This window comes from Bubalus kerabau, chromosome 15, assembly GCF_029407905.1.
Source record: "Bubalus kerabau isolate K-KA32 ecotype Philippines breed swamp buffalo chromosome 15, PCC_UOA_SB_1v2, whole genome shotgun sequence".
In the NCBI taxonomy this organism is placed as follows: Eukaryota; Metazoa; Chordata; class Mammalia; order Artiodactyla; family Bovidae; genus Bubalus; species Bubalus kerabau.
The window spans coordinates 43,934,065-43,953,015 of NC_073638.1; the positions used below are offsets into that span (position 1 = coordinate 43,934,065).

The 18,951-nt window shown below is 48.7% G+C and overlaps 1 protein-coding gene across 1 annotated transcript in view; it reads left to right on the plus strand.

The window, feature by feature from the left end:
• Window positions 1–12,065, plus strand: part of TRIM66 (tripartite motif containing 66) — a 31,069-nt gene extending 19,004 nt beyond the window's left edge. The window contains 10 exon segments of the mRNA XM_055547274.1: window positions 5,362–5,895; window positions 6,055–6,247; window positions 7,653–7,713; window positions 8,145–8,319; window positions 8,633–8,922; window positions 9,390–9,516; window positions 9,836–9,910; window positions 10,272–10,424; window positions 10,839–11,057; window positions 11,771–12,065. Of these exon segments, the coding sequence (XP_055403249.1) occupies window positions 5,362–5,895; window positions 6,055–6,247; window positions 7,653–7,713; window positions 8,145–8,319; window positions 8,633–8,922; window positions 9,390–9,516; window positions 9,836–9,910; window positions 10,272–10,424; window positions 10,839–11,057; window positions 11,771–11,830 (1,887 nt within the window). The 3' untranslated portion in view covers window positions 11,831–12,065.
• The last annotated feature ends 6,886 nt before the right edge of the window (window positions 12,066–18,951 follow it).

The window sequence follows — 18,951 nt, forward strand, 5'->3', positions numbered from 1 at the left end:
TCACGTCGTACTAGAGCACTAGCTTTCTACCTAGTGGCACAAAATCAAGACCAGCCAGCAGGTTTCTGAGGCTAGCTAGGCCCAGTCTTGGATTCTTTTATGAGCTTGGAAAATTTGGGTACTCACTCTGTGTCTCAATTTCCCTTCCTGTTAAAATGAAAGAACAATGTCTTCCCTGAATTTTGACAGCATCTTGTGGCAATCATTAGAATGGCAATGTAGGCACTCCAGGTCTTCAGAAAAAGAAATTGAATTCAGCAAAAAAAAAAAAAAAGAAAGAAAGAAAGAAAAAAAATTGAACTCCAGAAAAAGATCTGGGTGGTGAGAAAGGGGAGAGGAAAGGCAGCAGGTGACAGAGCACAGATGAACAGGATTAGACGGGTGAAGGACTGCAAAGGTGACCGGGAGCAGAGGTTGAAATTTCAGACAACTTAGATAGGCCACAGGTCAGGCAGGTGGCAAGCAGAGATAAAGAGATTAAGAGACAAGGAAAGCAAAGGGAAGGGGACATATAATTTGGGAGGAGACCAAATTAGGGGCAAGTAAGGAGATACTAGGTCATGGAGGTAAGAGAGAGCGCCCTTCATATGTCAGAGGTGACCTGAGCTGATTCCCAGAGGTTTCTTGTTTTTTTTTATTTTTTTATTTATTTTTGACTTTTCTCCTTGAACTAGAAAATATCTTATTTTTACTTGCAAACCTCAAAATATATATGCTCACTGATGAAGTCTGAGGTTTTATATGTGAAGATGAATTCAAGGTGTCAGTTAATCCGGGAGATGTCAGTGATTGCCCTGCACAGACGTTCCAGCTGGCCATACACTTTCACCTTCTCTCATTTGACCGCTGAACAATCCCAGGTGCTAGAGAGGGCAGATAGCACCTTCTCCCCTGACATATAAGCTTCTCCTGTGTGTGAGACACCAAATGTCGGACAACTTGGCCATACTCACAAGCCCGTCTCCAGTTGTAGCACGTTCCTGAGAAGACCTTTCCCTCCTTCCTTGCAGGCCCCAGCGACTCAGCCTGCTTTCCTGGCCCTGAAAGTTGGCCCTCCCCTTGCCCCTACTCACCTTGTAGCAGAGTGGGATAGAGGATCTCAACTCCTCTCTTTCTTTCCGTACATGACATAAGGACCTTCTGTGTTAATATTTTGTAGTTATTCATGCCAGAGAGCCAAATGAAGTATCAAAAATAAGCAACATACAAGATAGTAGGTTCCAGAACTGCCACTGTATTTGCATAGCCTATAGAACAGGATTGAGGCCAACTTCCACAGAGCACTTTTTCTGAGTCTCTTCTTAGAATTTCCCCATATAAGTTCCCCAGGTCCTTGTTACTGTTACCAGAGCTTCACACCACTCCTGATAGCCTTGGCCTTCTTGAGATTGGTTATAGATATGAACAGGAAAGAGATCAGTGTTGTTTTCCGTATCAGGACAAGTTACTAACCTCATGCTGTCTGCTAGGTGTTGTGGGAGCAAGTCCAGCAGGCCCAGCTCAAAATAAACCACAACAGAGTTTCCACAATTCTTCCATAGCTCAAGCAGCATGCTCTCTCTCCTTTATCATTATATTAACTCACATTTCATGGTATGTAATAAGGGGAATTGAATCCTACAAATGTGGTCTCTACTAATCTGGAAGGTTTTGTCTTTGGGAATTTAATCTCGTGTATATCTTAGGGCATACAGCCCCTGACCATCTGGGACCTGGAATGGTTCCAGATGGATTTTGGTGCTCTTGAGGCTTGGCCCCAAGGATTTCACTAAGTTATCTGTGTCATTGGTAGATGAGATGACTGCATTAAATATACATGTCAAATAGGGAGACAGTCAAAGTATCCAGCTCAAAGGATTAGACAATTGTGTATAAAAGGAAATACAATGATCGTTGGATATTCTTATCCAAAGACAAGAAAATACAGAATATCAGAGAGCTGTATGAGTGCATAACCAGGACAACAAGGGGACACCCAGGGATGCGGGCCTGGGTATGTTTGAGATAGCCCTTGGCCTCTGGCCTCAGTCCCTTATGCTGGGCTCTATGCCTAGTTTATCCCATTTCGTTTGAGCATTCCCTGCATCCCTCCTCCTCCTCACCTTTCTGATCTTGGGACTTAGACTATACAGCAAATTGAAGCCTTTTTATTGAAGACCATTGAACTATGAAGAAACACATTAAAAGTAAACTTTTCTGTAGAGAAACGAAGGGTATTTAGCTCATCTGCTTTTAAAACTGAAAATTAAGAATAGGAATTATAAGCTTTACTAAAGCAGTTAAACAAGTAATAAGGAAAAAGGGTTGAGGGAGAAGAAAAGAGAAAAGAAAATCAAGAGACAAAGGGCAGGTGATGGAAAGATGAAGAGATGGAAGAACAGAGTGTGGGAGAGATCAGGGAAGAGGGTGAGCAGAGAGAAGGGCAGAGGCAGGCCGGCCAGAAAGAAGCCTGGCTTCAGTGCCAGAGAGCTGGATTCTAAAGCCATAAGAATCCTATGACAAATATCATACTGGCGAATAGTGAATGGATCCCCCTGAGATTAGGAATGTAAGATGGCTACTGTCACTACCTCTATTCAGCTTCATACTGGAGGTCTTAACTAGTGGAGTAAGGCAAGAGAAACAAATGTAAGCAAAAGGAGAAAATAAAACTTACTAGTCATAGACAACATGATTTGTATGCACAGAAGATCTCAATGTGACTTTAGTTAGATCGCTGGGTACAAGTTCAATATATAAACAGCAATTGTATTTCTATATGTGAACACAAATAGAAATTGAGATTTATAAAACTATGTTTTCAATTACATAAAAAGCCTCAGATGCCTCTCTGAGCTTCATTTTTCTCAATTATAAAATTAGGGCCACAACAATAATAACATTAACAGTAATAGCAACAGCAGCAGCTAGGGTTTGTTGAGTACCCACTGCCAGACATTGCTCTAAATGTTTACATGGATTATTTCTTTTAAACTTCACAACCCTTTAACGCTTGCTGTGAGAATTAAATGAGGAAATATATATAAAACACTTAGCAAATTGCATTGTATATAATAAATTCTGAATAAATTTTAGCTACATAAAAATGGGCATTGTTTTAGAGAAACTCGTAGACTTAGTTGTTAGTAGAACTAAGCTTCTATTCATTGGGCATGCAATTTGTAGAATAAACAATCATGCATTATTGTTTTAAAAAAATTGTGAATAGCTCATTTATTCATTTGTTCAGCCAGGCACTGCTCTTGGGTCTAGGAAAACACTGGACAAGCAAAACAGAAAAAAATCCATACTCTAATGGGGTGGGGCTTCCCAGGTGGTGCAGTTGGTAAAGAATCCACCTGCCTGCCAATGCAGGAGACACAAGAGTTGAGGGTTCCATCCCTGGGTCAGGAAGATTCCCTGGAGGAGGAAATGGCAACCCACTCCAGTATTCTTGCCTGGAAAATTCCATGGTCAGAGGAGCCTGGAGGGCTACAGTCCATGGGATCACAGAGTCAGACACAACTGAGTAACTGTACACACACATACTCTAATGGAGTTTACAGTTTGGTAGAGGACATATGTATTAAGCAAATGGTATCACAGATTGTGCTATGAGACTGACGTACAGGAGTTATGAGAATGTAAAAGAGGGGAGTGAAAATTCACAGGTGAGCTGAATTCAGAAGGCAAGTGGAACAGGGGCAGGGCTAGGAGAATGTTCCAGAGGAAGCAGTCTGTCTGAAGTGGGTAAGGGAGAGGATGTCATGATTCTGGACCTAAAAAAATTGTCTGAGCGACTGGAGCTCAAAGACTGAGGAGAGGGCCACTATATGAACTCTGGCTGCAGAGATGGACAGAGACCAGAGCATCAAGGCCTTGGGACCTTTGTTAGGGATTTTCACAGTGGGGAGCAGCATGGTTTTATGCAGAGCGCTGATGTGGTCAGATTTGTGCTGTCAAAGTATTTCTCCACTGCAGAGGCTACTATTGTAGTCTGGGAATATATGAAGTGTAACCCGGGCTCAGGCACCAGCAGCAGAGAGAGGAAGAGTGGGAAGAGCTGAGAGGTGTTCAAGTGGTGGAGTTGAGGTTTGGTGTTAGCTTGGGTGAGGGTGGAGGGGTGCCCACTGATGCCTCCCTCCTAGGAGCCAACTCAAAGAACTGGGTAACTAGGGTGACATTCACTGAGGCGAGGACAGTCTTTGTTGATTAGCTTTACTAATATAATATGGAAACTTGAGAGGGTATTTGAAGTATTTCTTTTCCTATGGAAATCTGAATGTCTTACTCAGAGGGAAAAGAAGGATAGGTTTAAGATACTGACTTGGAAGCTTTGAGATATTTGCTCCTTGTTTCCCCTTTTATTTTCAAAAGGTGTCAAATGGTTATGTCTTTTGTCTTAAAAAAGGCTTGGGTATTAAACAGAAATTACTGAAGGTTGCACTTTTTACCAGTCTTCCCACCACTTGCCCTCTGTCTGTTTCTCCAACCTGAAAAACTGCAATGGGTTCAGTATAGTAATCTGTATGTCTTTCTTCTGCCTAGGTCACCAAGTGGTTAGAACTGAGCAAAGAATTATGGGGGTTGGGATATTATTGCCACATCCATTAATTGTCCAAGTTGTCCATATTAAGATTTTAGTTGCTCTGATGTTCTCTGCCTCTGGTTTAGAATGGCTTTGGCAGGTGTAGTAGGGCTAGAAAAGACCTTCACATCTCTTGGTCAGAGTCTTCAGTCTAATGCTGGCGGTGCTGGAGTTGATCTGAACAAGCCTGTGAGAAGGCTGTGGGGTTGACGTTCCCCAGGACCCACAGGGGCTCCCCAAGCCTTGGCATTATCTCAGAGAATGTCTGCAGCAGATCAGGGTTGAGCCTTCTGAAGTTCCTCCCATTCTTATGTAGCAGAAAGTATCCTGTAGGACTCCCAGAAGGGAGGGGAGGCCACTGGTGGCTTAGTCAGGGGGACATGTGATGTGGGAAGGTATTCCTACAGTCTGACTCTTTGCTTAGGTACTAGAGGGGGGTGAGGGATGTGGCTGATAGTGTGTGTGTGTGTGAGTTTGTACCACCCTCAGGTCAAGTGGTAGGCTGTCTCTCTCCCTCTCTCTGTCAGTCTGTGTCTCACACACACACACACACACACACACGCATGCACACTAGTGTCCTCAGCTGTGCCCACCTCTCTGGGTCATAGCCCAGCAACCTCCATGGTGTAGGGGAATGGGAATAGGACTTCATGGTCTGCCTTGAGTTCCCTGAAGCTACTAGACTCTGAGGCAGAGTGAAATCTGAGCATGGGACTCTTACGGGCTGCCTCCCTCCTTTCCCTCCCATCATTCCTAGCTAACAGCCGGACTCTCCCCTGTCTTTGCTCCTGTAGCACTCCACTTCTCTGAGCATCATGGGCTTTTCCAACACATTGGAGATGGAGCTGTCATCTACCAGGCTGGCAAGGACCCTTGAGCCACAGATGCAGAGCACAAGCAGCCTGACAGCTGCCCCACCCCAAGTGATGCCCCAAGTGGTACCAAGCCTGCTGAGTGGCCCCCCACCAACCATGTCCAGCCTAGCGAGTGGTCAAAACCAGGCTGTGCCCAGCCTGACAGCCAGTCACCTGCCAGCCATGCCCAGCCTTGTGCGTGGCCCACCCCAGTCCATGCCCAGCCTAATGAGTGATCCCTCCCCAGCCATCGCAAGCCTGGCAAGTGATCACTCTCAGGCTGGACCCAACCTGATGTCTGGTCCCACCCACACTGTGCCAAGCCTGGCAACCTGTCCTCTGCAAAGTGTGCTTCCAGCTTCTGACATGCAGCCGGAGACCGGGTCCGGCTGCAGTCCCGGTTCTGGCCGAACTGCAGGGGGCCTGTGCCCTGGGGATGGAACTGACCCCTCCCTGGGGAATGCCTTGTGTAAGGTAGGTCTTGGGGAAATGCCATTTAACGTCCTCTGCTTAACTCTGTGCAAAAGGGTGGCCCCTGAGGCCTCATTCTGGCCTTGGCTTAACAGCTCTGTGACCACCGATAGGGAAAATGTCTGATTTCTTTGATTCTTGTTGGCCTTTCACTTTTGAAAGATGGAAAGTGAGGATTCTACCCGCTTCACTGACTCTCTGGGACAAGGCCCTACAGCCGCTGCTCTGGATGCTTCCAAGGACTTGTCTATCCCCTCAGACCTGGAGGAGCCAATTAACCTCTCTGTGAAAAAACCCACACTGGTGCCAGTGGTCAACACATCTGTGGCCCTGCAGCAGTACCGGAGCCCAAAAGGTGAGACTCAGCAGCTTGCCCTTCATGCTGACTACACGCTTGAGCAGGTGGACTCAGCACCGCAGGTGAAAAGGTCAGCAGAGCCATCTGAGACTGAGGGAACAGTGTCTTTCTCTCAGGCTAACCTCACTTCTCTGTCCAGAACTGACCTTTTGATGCCTGTTCTCTTTCCCTCTCTGTGGCCAGGAATTAACCTCCTTGTAAAATTCCCCAGGCAGAAGTTTGGGGATCTGGGTTATAGGAAGGGGGACACAGGAAGAACACCACCTCAGAAGGGCTGGGCTTGGCACAACATCTTAGGGACAAGAACACATCTGACTCTGGGTTAGCTGACCCGCTCTCTCTTTATGTTGATATGTGTGCAAGATACCTAACATTTCTGACGTAGTTTTCTCCCGTGTAAATGGAGCTAATCATAGCTACTTCATAGGCTTCTGGGAAAAATACCTACAGTGAAATCATTTGATGACTTATTCTGCAGTAACAAGAATTTGCCTTGCACCTGGCCTCGATGTGGATTTTTGTCTCACAGAAAAGGGAATTTGGACTGGTTGGACTTGGCTCTGATTGTCTTCTCAGCTCCCCACACGCATTCTCAAATGGGGCTAGGCCAAGGCACCTTCCTTCCAGGGAAGGTGAGGGCTGGCTGGAAAGTTAGATAGCAACTGCCTAGTGAGTGCTGGGGGCCTTCTTAGTTCAGTGTATGAGGCATGGGTAGTTTGTAACGATCAATGTTACCTACGAATTTAATAGATGAAGAAATTTTTCTCCTTGTCCCCTCATATTGGCTCTTCCTAACTGCACAATAATGCAACCCTGAATTTTAAGCAATTAAATATTTTGAACCCTGCTTGTCCGTGGAAGGCGCCTCGGCCAGCGCCTGGGGCTGAGTGGGCGCCCAGTACATGCTAGAGTCCTCCTCTCTCCCCACTGCCCCCTGCCCATCTGCGCCGGTTGCACTTCTCTGGGGAGGGCTCCTGGGAGCCTCTTGCCCCTGGAAGGTGAGCTGGATTCTCAGGCTGTGCTGAAATCCCAGCACTTGGCTGATAAGGAAGGGGCTGCACAGAATGACTCCTAAGAGCAGGTGACACCAGTATATACATGGGGAACGAGTAACTTCTGAGCTCATTTTGAAGGTGAGATGCTGGCTCCTCAGCACCTAACCCAACACTCACTCCTAGGTAGCCTCTGAGTCTTACCTGTGTTATCTTTGAAAAAGAAAGTAGCCTTCTTCCCCCCTCAGGAAGGGAGCTGGGTAGGATTGTCACCATGATGAGTGATTACAGTGTGAGTAATGACGGTATGACAGGCGTGTGACCGCAGTATGAGTAGCGGATAAGAAAAGAAGGTGTGGGTGACAGGTTGTGTTATCATAAATGTATTATGAATTTGTCTTTTGTCTTAGAGTATGAGAATTTTGAACAAGGAGCCCTTGGGCTGAACACAAAAGGGAACCAGAGTATCAGGTAACAGACCCTTGGCCCAACATCCTTCTCCCACCATCCCACTTCACGTCCTGGGAGACTGGCACAGGAATTGAGCCTCCTTGATGACTTAATCTGGAGCTTGCCTGCCTCTGTCTTCTTCAGCCCTCAGACCCTGGAGTGGGTGTGTGGTTGTGTGTCTGGGATGGTTGTGGGAGGATGTCTTGACTCCAGTACTGTGAAGCAGGCACTCTGGGCACAGTTCCCCCTCTACGGGGGTCCCCCTTTGATCAGAGGACTCCCAGGGGCCAATGGGACCTGACCAGGTGGTGGGCTGAAACAGGGGCCTGTGGAGGGTTGGACTGAGGAGCTCCTGAGAAGTTCAGTTGTGGGATTGTGGATGAGCTTGACTTAGCAGTCGGGCCAGAGGGATGTGGCCCGTCCGAGACCCAGGGATGTGGTTCTTGCCCTAGACCCTTCAGTAATGAGCCCAAGATTCCCTACGTGCGCCTGGAGCGGCTCAAGATCTGTGCTGCCTCCTCGGGTGAGATGCCGGTGTTCAAGCTGAAGCCACAGAAGAATGATCAGGATGGGAGCTTCCTGCTGATCATTGAATGTGGTGCTGAGTCCTCCAGCATGTCCATTAAGGTACTGCTTTTCTCTGCCTTCTCCTTGAAACTTGGCCCAGTCCAGGAGCCTCTCTTTCCTCTCTGCTCCTGGCAGAATCCTGGCTCCAGCCTTGTTCCAAGTCTCGGAATGGGGCTGCTGCTTGGCCATACCTTGTCCCCTGCTGCCTGGGGTCTGTGAGGGGCACACTAGGACTGAGCTGTCCTGGTGTTCCTAGGGCTGGCTGGTTTGGGGTCCTGAAATAAGTTGGTGCCCAGGGCTTGTCATTTTTCCTGTCCCTCCCTCAACAACGTGGTACCTCGCTCTGACCGCTCAGACTCACTTCTTCCCCAAGGTCAGCCAGGACCACTTGCCTGATGCCATCCAGGCCCCAAATCTGGGGGGAAGAAAGGTCACTGTCACATCTCTGGCTGGGCAGCAGCCCCCAGAGGTGGAGAGTACATCTCCTGAAGAACACAGGCTCATCCCTCGAACCCCTGGAGCCAAGAAGGGGCCCCCAGTACCCATAGAGAATGAGGATTTCTGTGCTGTCTGCCTCAACGGGGGGGAGCTGCTGTGCTGTGACCGCTGCCCCAAAGTGTACCACCTTTCCTGCCACTTGCCAGCCCTGCTCAGCTTCCCAGGGTGAGTCATGCAACCCGGGCCCTGACCTGGATGGCACAGTGATCTTCCAAGGGAGGTTATTCCAGGCCAGCCCACAGGGCTTTCTCTGGGGGACTTCCTCCCCTCTCTGGCCTGCATAAACTGCAGGTCTGTGACTCAGTGGCTCTCTCTGTGCTCCTTCTGCACACAGACAGGCGGATGCTTCCCTTCTCTGCTCCCAGCTTCCTCCTCTGTTCCCAGCTTCCTCTTGTACAGATATATCCCTTGACATCTCTCCCAGCCCCTTGCTAACTCCTGTTTTTCTGGATTCACTAATCCTGAGTTAACTGAGTTTCTTTCAAGCCCATTGCTAAGAAGCCATTCTCTGTAGGGCTGGGGACTTAGTTTCTCATGCCACCCCCACTCCAATCCTGTCTCGGGGTAGAGGGACAAGGGAGGGGGCTGTGGACATATGCTGAGGCCTCACGTGGCCTCACTTGCCTCTGCAGGGGAGACTGGGTGTGTACTTTGTGCCGCAGCCTGACCCAGCCTGAGATGGAATATGATTGTGAGAATGCCCGCTTTAGCCAGCCTGGAGTGCGGGCCCCTCCTGGCCTGAGCATATATGACCAGAAGGTAGGGAGGGGTCTCTGGGAACAAGGTTCCCGCCTGGGGTAGCCTGCCTGTGCCTATGGGGGCTGAGACTTTTCTGAGGGGATGAGAAGCCTCTCTGGTACCTCTCTTTTGGGCTATGCCTGGACATTGGCCCCTGGGGGTTCGCTATGATTTTTCTTCTGCCAGCTGTCTTCCTCTGGCCTGGGAGTCTGAACTGTGCCCTGGTATGGCTGGCGGCTCGTACCCTGTGGGCCAAAGCCATCGGGGTCACCATGGTTAATTCCTACTGAGGTGGGGGGCCAGAGCAGACTGACACGGCTGCCCATTCTGGTTTCCGCAGAAGTGTGAGAAGCTGGTGCTTTCCTTGTGCTGCAATAGCCTCAGCCTGCCCTTCCATGAACCTGTCAGCCCGCTGGTAAGGAAGCCCTCACTGGTTCTGCAGAAGGCCTGGGCCTCGAGCGGATTGCGGTGGGGCCCGGGGTGGGCTCGGAGCGTGGCCGCTGGAAGTAGGGGTAATTGTGCATGATCTCGGGACCTGGGGGCCTGGCCACCACAGCCCCCCACAGCTGCTGTTGTGTCAGACCTGCTTGACATGTAAACCACTCCTCCTTTCCCTTTCTCTCTTCCCTCCACCTGTTGCTTCCTGCTGCCTTTCTCTTCCTTGTGTTCTTTTACTTCTACTCCAACTCATTCTCTATCTCTTCTTCCTTCTTTTCCTTCACTTTTCTCCTCCACTTCTCTCTTCCTATTTGCTTCCCCTCCTCTCCTCCCCCAAGGCCCGACATTACTACCAGATTATTAAGAGGCCCATGGACCTGTCGATCATCCGGAGGAAGCTGCAAAAGAAGGACCCAGCTCACTACACCACCCCGGAGGAGGTGGTATCAGACGTCCGCCTCATGTTCTGGAACTGTGCTAAGTTCAATTACGTACGTCTTCCCTGTTTTCCCTCTTCTCTATTTCCAGTGACCCCCAGGACTGTCATGGCTGGATAGGGGTGTCTGGTTTGGGCCTGGGCTGCCATGAGGTCCTGGGAGCAGACCTTCGGGGGCCTACTGTAGTGACTGTGTATAAACTCTCTCCCACATTTGGGCCTCAGCATGAACTCAGGAGGAAGATGGGGGTTGTTAGTGACTCGCTATCTGTGGGTAACTGTCAGGGTCACTTCTACTTGGAGAACTGATGATGCTAAACGGATTATCCTGGGTCCTGAGAAAATGTAGAGTTTGAGCCATCCAGGAGACCCAGCCAGGCTTTGTGCTCTTTGTACAGCTCTTGAGCGGCCTGGAAGGGATGGGCTGGTGGATCAGGGCCAGATAATCACTGCTCTCCTCCCCCTTCAGCCCGACTCTGAAGTTGCAGAGGCAGGCCGCTGCCTGGAAGTGTTCTTTGAGGGCTGGTTGAAGGAGATCTACCCTGAGAAACGGTTTGCTCAGCCACAGCAGGAGGACTCAGACTCTGAGGAGGTGTCTAGTGAGAGTGGGTATTCCACTCCCCAGGGCTTTCCGTGGCCCCACTACATGCAGGAGGGCATCCAACCCAAGAGGCGGCGGCGACATATGGTAAGAAGCTGCTGCCAGCTGGCAGGCGGGTGGGTAAGTGGGTGATTAGGCAGGTGGAGGGCACCCCTGCAGCAGGTACAGGGTAACCTGAAGTGAGGCTTTTCAGCTCAGGTGGCACAAGAGAGTAGGGACAAGGAGCCCTCACTTCCCACCCCTCAGCCTAAGTGGAAGGCAAGGGAGTGTGGGGCTCTTCAACTCCAGTGACCCCTGAGGCTCGGAACTCAGAGAGGTGGATGTATCTGCCTGGGTCACCCCGAAAATTTGCAACAGGACCAGGTCTCCTGACTCCTGCTGGTGATTCCACACTGTGATGCCCTGGTCTCAATCCTGATCTCCACTTGGGTTGAGAGAAAGGGAGAGTCTTCTTAGCCCCTTGATGTAGAGAAGGAAGGAGAGGTGTTGCTTGTGGGAAAGAGATCTCCTCTGACCTTCTGTCTGGTCTCACTCGTGCAGACCTGACCTGAAACGTCAGTTCCATGCTGTTTCATTCCACTGACACGTACTGCCTGCCCTCTGTGTGCCAGGGTCCCACTAGCCACCCCCATTACCTGTGACACTTGGCACACAGTGCTTGGTGGCTTCAGTGAGTTTTGAAGTTGCATCCCTGGGGTGGAATAAAACACTTTGGCCCTGGGGAATCCCATTCTGGACTTTTCACACTAATGAACCCTACATTTGGGCATTCTGATTCTAATTTTTTTTTTTTCTTTCAGGAGAATGAAAGAGCAAAACGAGTGTCGTTCCGCCTGGCCAACAGCATCTCCCAGGTGTGAGGGCTGGAAGGAGACCGAGCACTCTGGCAGCTGGTGCCGCCTCCCGTTGACCCCTCCTCCCCACCTTTCAGCTCATTCTCCTTGGATCGTGGACGTGAGACGCTTCTTGTCGAGCCTGTACTGCCCTTCTTTGCCGTTTGCATCTTACAGCATTTATTTGGGAGCCATAGTGCATCCACTACAGAGAAGATTTCAGTAATAAACAGCAAAGAGGGGGTGTTCCCTGTGAGCAGAACGGTCAGATGTGTAGGGTCCACTTGACAAGACCAAGCCTGGTCGGGCTCAGGAGGACCATCCTTCCTTGGTGAATTCTTCCTGCTGACGAAGGCAGACATTTCTCACCTTTCAGTGCGCAGGGCTCAGGAGCAGCATATGTATCTGAATTCCTCTTGGGCCCAGAAGAGGGTAAAAGAAGGGAGAGAGGTTCTGATGTATCTACCGCAGGCCTGTGATCCTTGACCTAGCACAGCCAAAGACTGTCACTGTTTGCCTTTGTTTGGCCTGCTCGGACAGAGGCACCTGTGCTGGGTGTGGTAATGAGGCTTCTAGAGGCCACAGGTCTCAACTGGTGCCTATTCGGGTTCTCACGGTTTTCAGGGTATTTGTTCTTCACGTCCCCTCTCCTGATGTTGATGCAGGTGGCCACTGTGGAGCTCTGGATAGTGTAGCATTCTTGATGGGGCTGGGGAGCTGTGCAGAGACCACTTAGGTCTTCAGGCTCAGATCTTACTTACAGGCTTAAGAAGATTTTAACTTCAGAGTGTGCCCTCTGTGCCACTTTCTTGGATTGCGAGCTCTTCTTTGGTGTCAGAACTGGCTTCTTAGAAGTGATTATAGGTGGCCACCCCTTCATTATGCCCATTCAGAGGTCCAGACCCTGAGTTCTGCTTGGGAGAACCGTGAGGAAGCTGCTGTCTGCTTCACATGCAGAGGTTCTGGGCCAAGGAGAATGACCCACAACCAGCTCCCTCTGCTGGGTCTCTCCTCCGGCTTAGAGATCCTAGCTCTCAACTCCTCCACTTCATAGAGCCAAAGATCGGAGTGAGTCCTCTGACTCGCCTGCCCTCAGGCTGTCCATAGCCAAGAAAAAGGCAAGACTCTGCTGACAGCCCCCCACCCCCTTGTGTTTGTTGGAGGTTGGAGAAGGTCAAAGGGACTGGCAGGAGCCAGGCCTCAGCATTCATGGAAGTTCTGTCAGGGATGTAAAACTTATAGAAGTCTCTTCAGTGTCCTTTGGTGACCCTGAAGCAACTTCAGAACGTTATTTCTCCAGGAATTCAGAGAGAAGTGTTCTGGGGGTCATGGGCACAGGAGCAGAGCTCCAGGCTACATCTCAGATAGATGGTCATGGTCCATGCAAGGAGTTTGGGAAGAAAAGGCATGAACAGATTCTGGGGGTCAGGACACCTCATTGGCAAGGGCTTAGTTGAGAAGGAACCTGTTGCTGATGTTGGCTTGGCCTGGAGGCAGCTCTCCCTGGTCCTGTCCTGGCTTAGCTAATTTCAAGGGAGCTGCAGGTCATGGCTTTATTTTTGCCAAGAGGTGAAGTTTAAGGAAATTCTTGTCTGTGGGGCCCTTGTTAATGGGGACATTTTGATCAGAGAAACATTTCTTCTCTCCTTGTGAGTGGATGGAACTGCTCATTTCCTTTCCACCCAGGCTGAAAGAGCACCTTCACTTCAAAGCAGACTATGCCCACTGACTTACCATTCTCTCACCAGCACATGCCAAGCTCTCCTAAGCAGATGGGCTTCCATAATCATGTTTTCTAGTTTGGGGTAACTAAGTCTTGAATACTCCAGTAGCCAGGCAATCTTTGGGTGTAACCCTCTGTTCTTTGGCGCTCATATGACTTTATGGTTTGGGCTCTGGCTAATTTCCCTTTCAATTTTTGAATCTTTTTCTCTATTTAGTTGGCTTGGCAAGGTTCTCTTTGTAATTACCTCATTAATTCCTCCTCTCGGTCATTTTTCCTTTGTGTGGGTCACCTTCCCACCTTCTCTGGGTCACCTTCACGGTGCTTTGTGTTGGGCAGCTGGTGAGGGCTGTGGCAGTCTCAAACCTGATTGAAATCTTTCCCCAAGACCAGTGGGAAACCACAAATACAAAGCAGAAATACAGTTTAGTGCTTGGCTTCCCTTGTATCAGTGTTGTTCCCACTTGTAGCCTGCTGGGCCAGGGGACCTTAGTGATGTGGTAGAGAGTCACATGCTCCCTTCCCACTGCTGAGAACCCTGCATGCCTTTAGGCCCCTGAGCAGGGAGGGTGGGAGGGAGGGTATCTTTTCCTCCAAGAGTGTGTGGCCCCCTCATTCCTCCACTGGTTATCCCACAGCACTGCCCTCTCCTGGCTTTTCCTGTGTACTTAACACCAGTGTTTTAAGTCATAGTTTTGTTTTGTTTTTGCATGCAGAAAACAACATGGTGTTTTAGAAATTAAACAAAAGGCTACTGGCTGCGTGACCAACTTTAATGGCTTTTTGTTAACATTTGAGCTAATCCAGTTTTTTACTTATTCCTATAATGGTCCCATTTTGGCATCAGTTAAGTCCTTTGGTCATTGACAAAGTCATGAAGTGAAAATGCAATGAGTTCTGGTAAGGTACAGAATGCAGTCCTAGAAGAGAAATTGGCTTTCTTGGATATGCTGAGAAACAGAAGAATGGGCTAGCTTCAGCTGATGCAAAGGAGATTGTAGTGCACTCTTCTAGAACCTAGGTAGGTTGACTCTGCCTAACTTCCAGCAGTTGCCAACTATACATCTTGCCTGTCTGTGCAAGTGGCAGCCACCAGATCCTCTGTAGGCTCTGTAGGTCTTCACAGAGAACCCTGCCATCAACCCTGGTGCACTCTGGCTCTCTGTACCCAATTCTGGCAACAGGTTTTTGCTTTGCTCCTAAGACCTAGACTCCTCCCTACATGTTCCTGCGCTCTGCTCTGCTTTCTCTTTCACTCCATGGAGTCACCTACAGTCTTCTCTTCTGAACTCCTTAACTGAGACTCTGCCCTTTCTGGATTAACATCCCCTTTGCTTCCTCTTCTCCCACTCTTCCACTGCTATTAATTAAACTGCCTGCTCCTTCAACCCGTTTCCAAGACCTTAGCTCTCTGTTCTCCCAAGCTTTCAGTCTTCTCCTGGACTTCCTCCTCTCCTGAGCCTAAACCCATGTCCCATGACACACTGATGCTTTTTTCAGCGTCCTGAACTTCCTCATCCTCTCCAACTTCTGCTGGAACTATCAACCCTCCTCCACTTTCTGCATCAACCTGTGTTTAGCTCCCTCTTTCTGGGCTCCTAAGCATGACAGATTCAGAGTTGAGAGCCTCAGCTGGGCTCTCAGTATTGATTGGTGTTCTTTGACTTGTTATTACTCTGCTTTCCATGCGTGCCCTTTATCTTTTCTCTCAGCAAATGACTGGCCTCATTGCCTACTTCACAGAAGAGAGACCCTAAAACAAGACTTTTGCTGTTCACGTGCTCCTCTTGCCTCCCATGCCTCTGTGTGGCCATCCTTAGCTCCCTGCCAGTTATTCCTGCTTGGTGCTCTACTTCTCTAATCCTGCTCTGCATCTTCCAAGACTGTGCTCCACCGCTTATCTCACTGCTCCCATTTTCCAGGGTCTTCAGCCACACTCTCCACTGGTTACCTCCACATAGATAACAAACAAACTAAGGTCTCCCCAAGGTTAAAATAAAATTTCTTAGAGTCTGTTACACTTACATTTTCCCCTTGTCAGCCAAATTTCTCTCAACAAAATATTTTTTATTGATTCTTCCTAGTCACTTTTTCATCCTCTATATAGTTTTTCATAAAAGTCACCAGTGACTGCCCGGTTGCCAAATCAAGCGAATACCTTTCAGTCCTCAACAGTCGTGAACTCCCTACAGCATTTCACATCATCTACCACTTCCTTTTTGAAAAACCCTCTTTACTTGGCTTTGGTGACACCGCAGCTGTCTGGATTATCCTTTCCCTCTCACCACACAGGCTGAGCCTTCCTGGACATACGGACAGGGAGCGCCATCGGTAGCATCCTGTGGTCTCCCCTCTTCAGGAGCCCATGGGCAGGAGGAAGCGTGGCTGCTCCTTCCCCGACCCTTCGTGTCTGCCTGTTTTCTTTGACTTCATTTCTTCTCCTGGACTCAGATCTCCTCATGCCAAGCACGTGTATGAGCTCTGCTGGGAGGACAGTATCTGTGATTCTTTCTGTCTCTCCCAGCACAGACACAGACAGATTTTAGCTAGACTTTAGTGTGCTAAGAGGCCCTGTATAAATCAGCCCAGGAATGTGGATTAGGTCTTACCAAGAAGAAATTTGGTAAACTGGATTTCCCAGCTGGTGGGCAGCTCATTACCAGGATCCTCACACCAAATTAGAGCCTGCCTTAGCCAGGAAGGAGCATGGGATCATGGTAAGCATGCTTCCATGCATGGATCAGTGTGCTAGCCAGGAGGAAGATCCCATCTGGGGTGGGTATCTGCCACTGATAACATTCTGTTGGAGGGAAATCAGGAAGTTCTGTGATTCATCACTTGCTTGGGGTTCAGCTAGGGTCAGCCTGGCCCCTTGAGCCGGGTCGTCCCCTTCTGTACCCACCACCACCTGCTTGCTCCAGTTGTTCCTTGAGCTGGAGGCAGATGCTGATTGTTTTCTTGGAGGCAAGAAGGTATGACAGAAAGATGTATTATTTGAGATGCTAGATACCTAAGTTTTGACTCTGCCAGTTATGAACTGTGTGACCTGGGGTACAGTTTCCCCATCTATAGAGTCGTGGAGAGGAAGTGGGGAGGGAGATGTGAAAACAGTGATCTCTCAGAGGCTCTCCAGCTCTAAAGATGGTAATGGTGATTCTAATTCTAATGGTGATTCTAATTCTAACGTTCAGGCCACACAGGGAACAAGGGAACACCGCAGTGGGACATGGCTAGGGAGTCTTGACCAAGCCAGGGCAAAGGGCCTCACAGGCCAGACTGAGCTGCCTTGAGGAAAGTCTTCAGTAGCTGGTGCTGCTTCTGGAGCCATGTGCTCATTCCTCAAGCTGCACCCCTCTGTTGGCTGTGTAGGGTAAGTTCCTGCTAGGCCTCTTCTAGAAGTGGCCATCGGATCCAAGGTGGTTGGGGGCATGAGGGAGGACCATTATAAGGGGAAGTGTCACTGATTTTAATAGAACCTACACATTCAAGAACAAATTAAAAAAAGAGCACTTTTCTTTACCAGTAATTGTGTCCTGGAGTGTTTTTTCAGTGGAGATGGTTGAACCAACTTCATGGTCTTCTCACCCCCAGACTCCACCATCCTTAAGACACAAGGTGGGGAAGAGCAGACTGGGGAGCTTTCTCACTAGGAAAGAACTCCACTCTCTGCTTCTTACTGTGTGAACACAGCCTGTTCTTTGAAATAGAGGCAGCAAGTCTGAGGCGAGGTCTGGGGGAAAAGTGCCTACCACTTCTAGACCCTGGCCACTTCAGGAATATCCTTTATATAGCAACATTCCCCAGTCACTTAACCTGAGCGTTCCTCTCTGCCCAGTGGCTTCCAGTCATCGTGCGGGGCAAGGACACTGTAGTGAATATTTGTCATTCGTTCTGACTGAATGGAACCTGACCTCTTTCCTATTTTGGGGGAATTCCCCACCCCAGGAGTCTTGGGAGGCAGAGCTCACTTCTCACTGTTGAGTCTGAATACATTAAAACTTGATTTCCCAGCATCCCTTGCAGCCTGGGTACTGGCCCAGTGGTAGTTATTTTTTAAAAAGAGAGAGAAAGAAGAGAAAGGCAAAGCAAAGCAGGGACTACAGAGACCCCTCTGGTGACAGCGCTGGCTGCAGCGAGGTAGTAGCAGCAGCGCAGCCGAAGGAGCTGGTGTTTGATGGCAGCGGCAGTTTCTCCAGCACTCCAATTAGCTCTTAGCTCAGTTCCCTGGCCTTCCCAATAATTCTCCGAAATGCTTTAAAAATCTTTTGATAAACTCATTTTCTGCTTAAATTAGCCAAAATTGATCCTTTTACCTGCAACTAAGCATCCTAACAGATGCAGAAATCTTGAGGAATCTGATAAAGTCATGGGCCCACTCTTAGAGCTCCAGACCCACAAACCTTGTGGTCTGTGGACACTTTCACTTGGGTGTCTCAGCATCACCTGACACCTAGGCCATCCATCCCTCGGTGCCCTTAACATTCTTCCTCGAAGCAGCCAGGGACATGGAAAGAAAACTGGGTAATGTGGTGTCAGGGGAGCTAAGGAAGTTTGTGTTTCAAGCAAGGATGACCATCACTTTTAATGCTTACAATGAGACCTGGAAATTTTGTCTAACCCACCTTCCCCCACCCCTCCTCAGACTGGCCCAAGTACCTGAAACCTTTCCCCACACCTGCTCTGAGCTTTCTGCTGTGCTTTTTCCTTCCTAATTTTATTAATACCAGCCTTCTCTAGGTCCCAGAGGGGCCTCTCTGCTTCCCATTCTTCAGGTTCTGTGGCACCTGCTAGAGCACGCCCTGCCCTGGCAGGTAGGTCTGCAGCACATTTTCTGCACAGGTGGCCTGTGGACGGCTTTATCCACTTGAAAGTAGAGCCAGGGTATCCAGGGCCTGAGAGCTTTTCAGGGATCTAAAAAAAAAAAAAAAAAAAGACAGAAACACATTAGAATTAAAAATGGCAAAACCTAAATAAATAAATATCTAGTTAAATGTCTATAAACTATACCATTATGTTAAACTCCTTAATTGTTAATTTTATAACAATTTCATTAAAATTTTATTACACTTAAAAACAATTTGCTGGTTAGAGTTCTTCACTTCACAAGAAATTCTATTTACTGAATGATTGCTGTGTTCTTAACAATCATGTGTGTCATCTTTGTTAGCAAGATGATTGCTAAGAAAGCCAAGCCAATTGCAAATGAAATGAATTACTCTTAGCCAAAATATTCAAAAAGAAAAACTGTGAAAACAGTTTCAACATTTGGCAGTAAAACTCTTTTTACTGTAGGCTGTGAATGCATTTTAACAGTTGATGTGTGTTGTAGGGCCTCCTAGAATAAGAATGCCTGGGCTTTGGGAAGGGCTCTCAGATGTCAGCTCCTGGAGGCTTTGCCCACAATATGGTTTGAGGACTGAAAGGC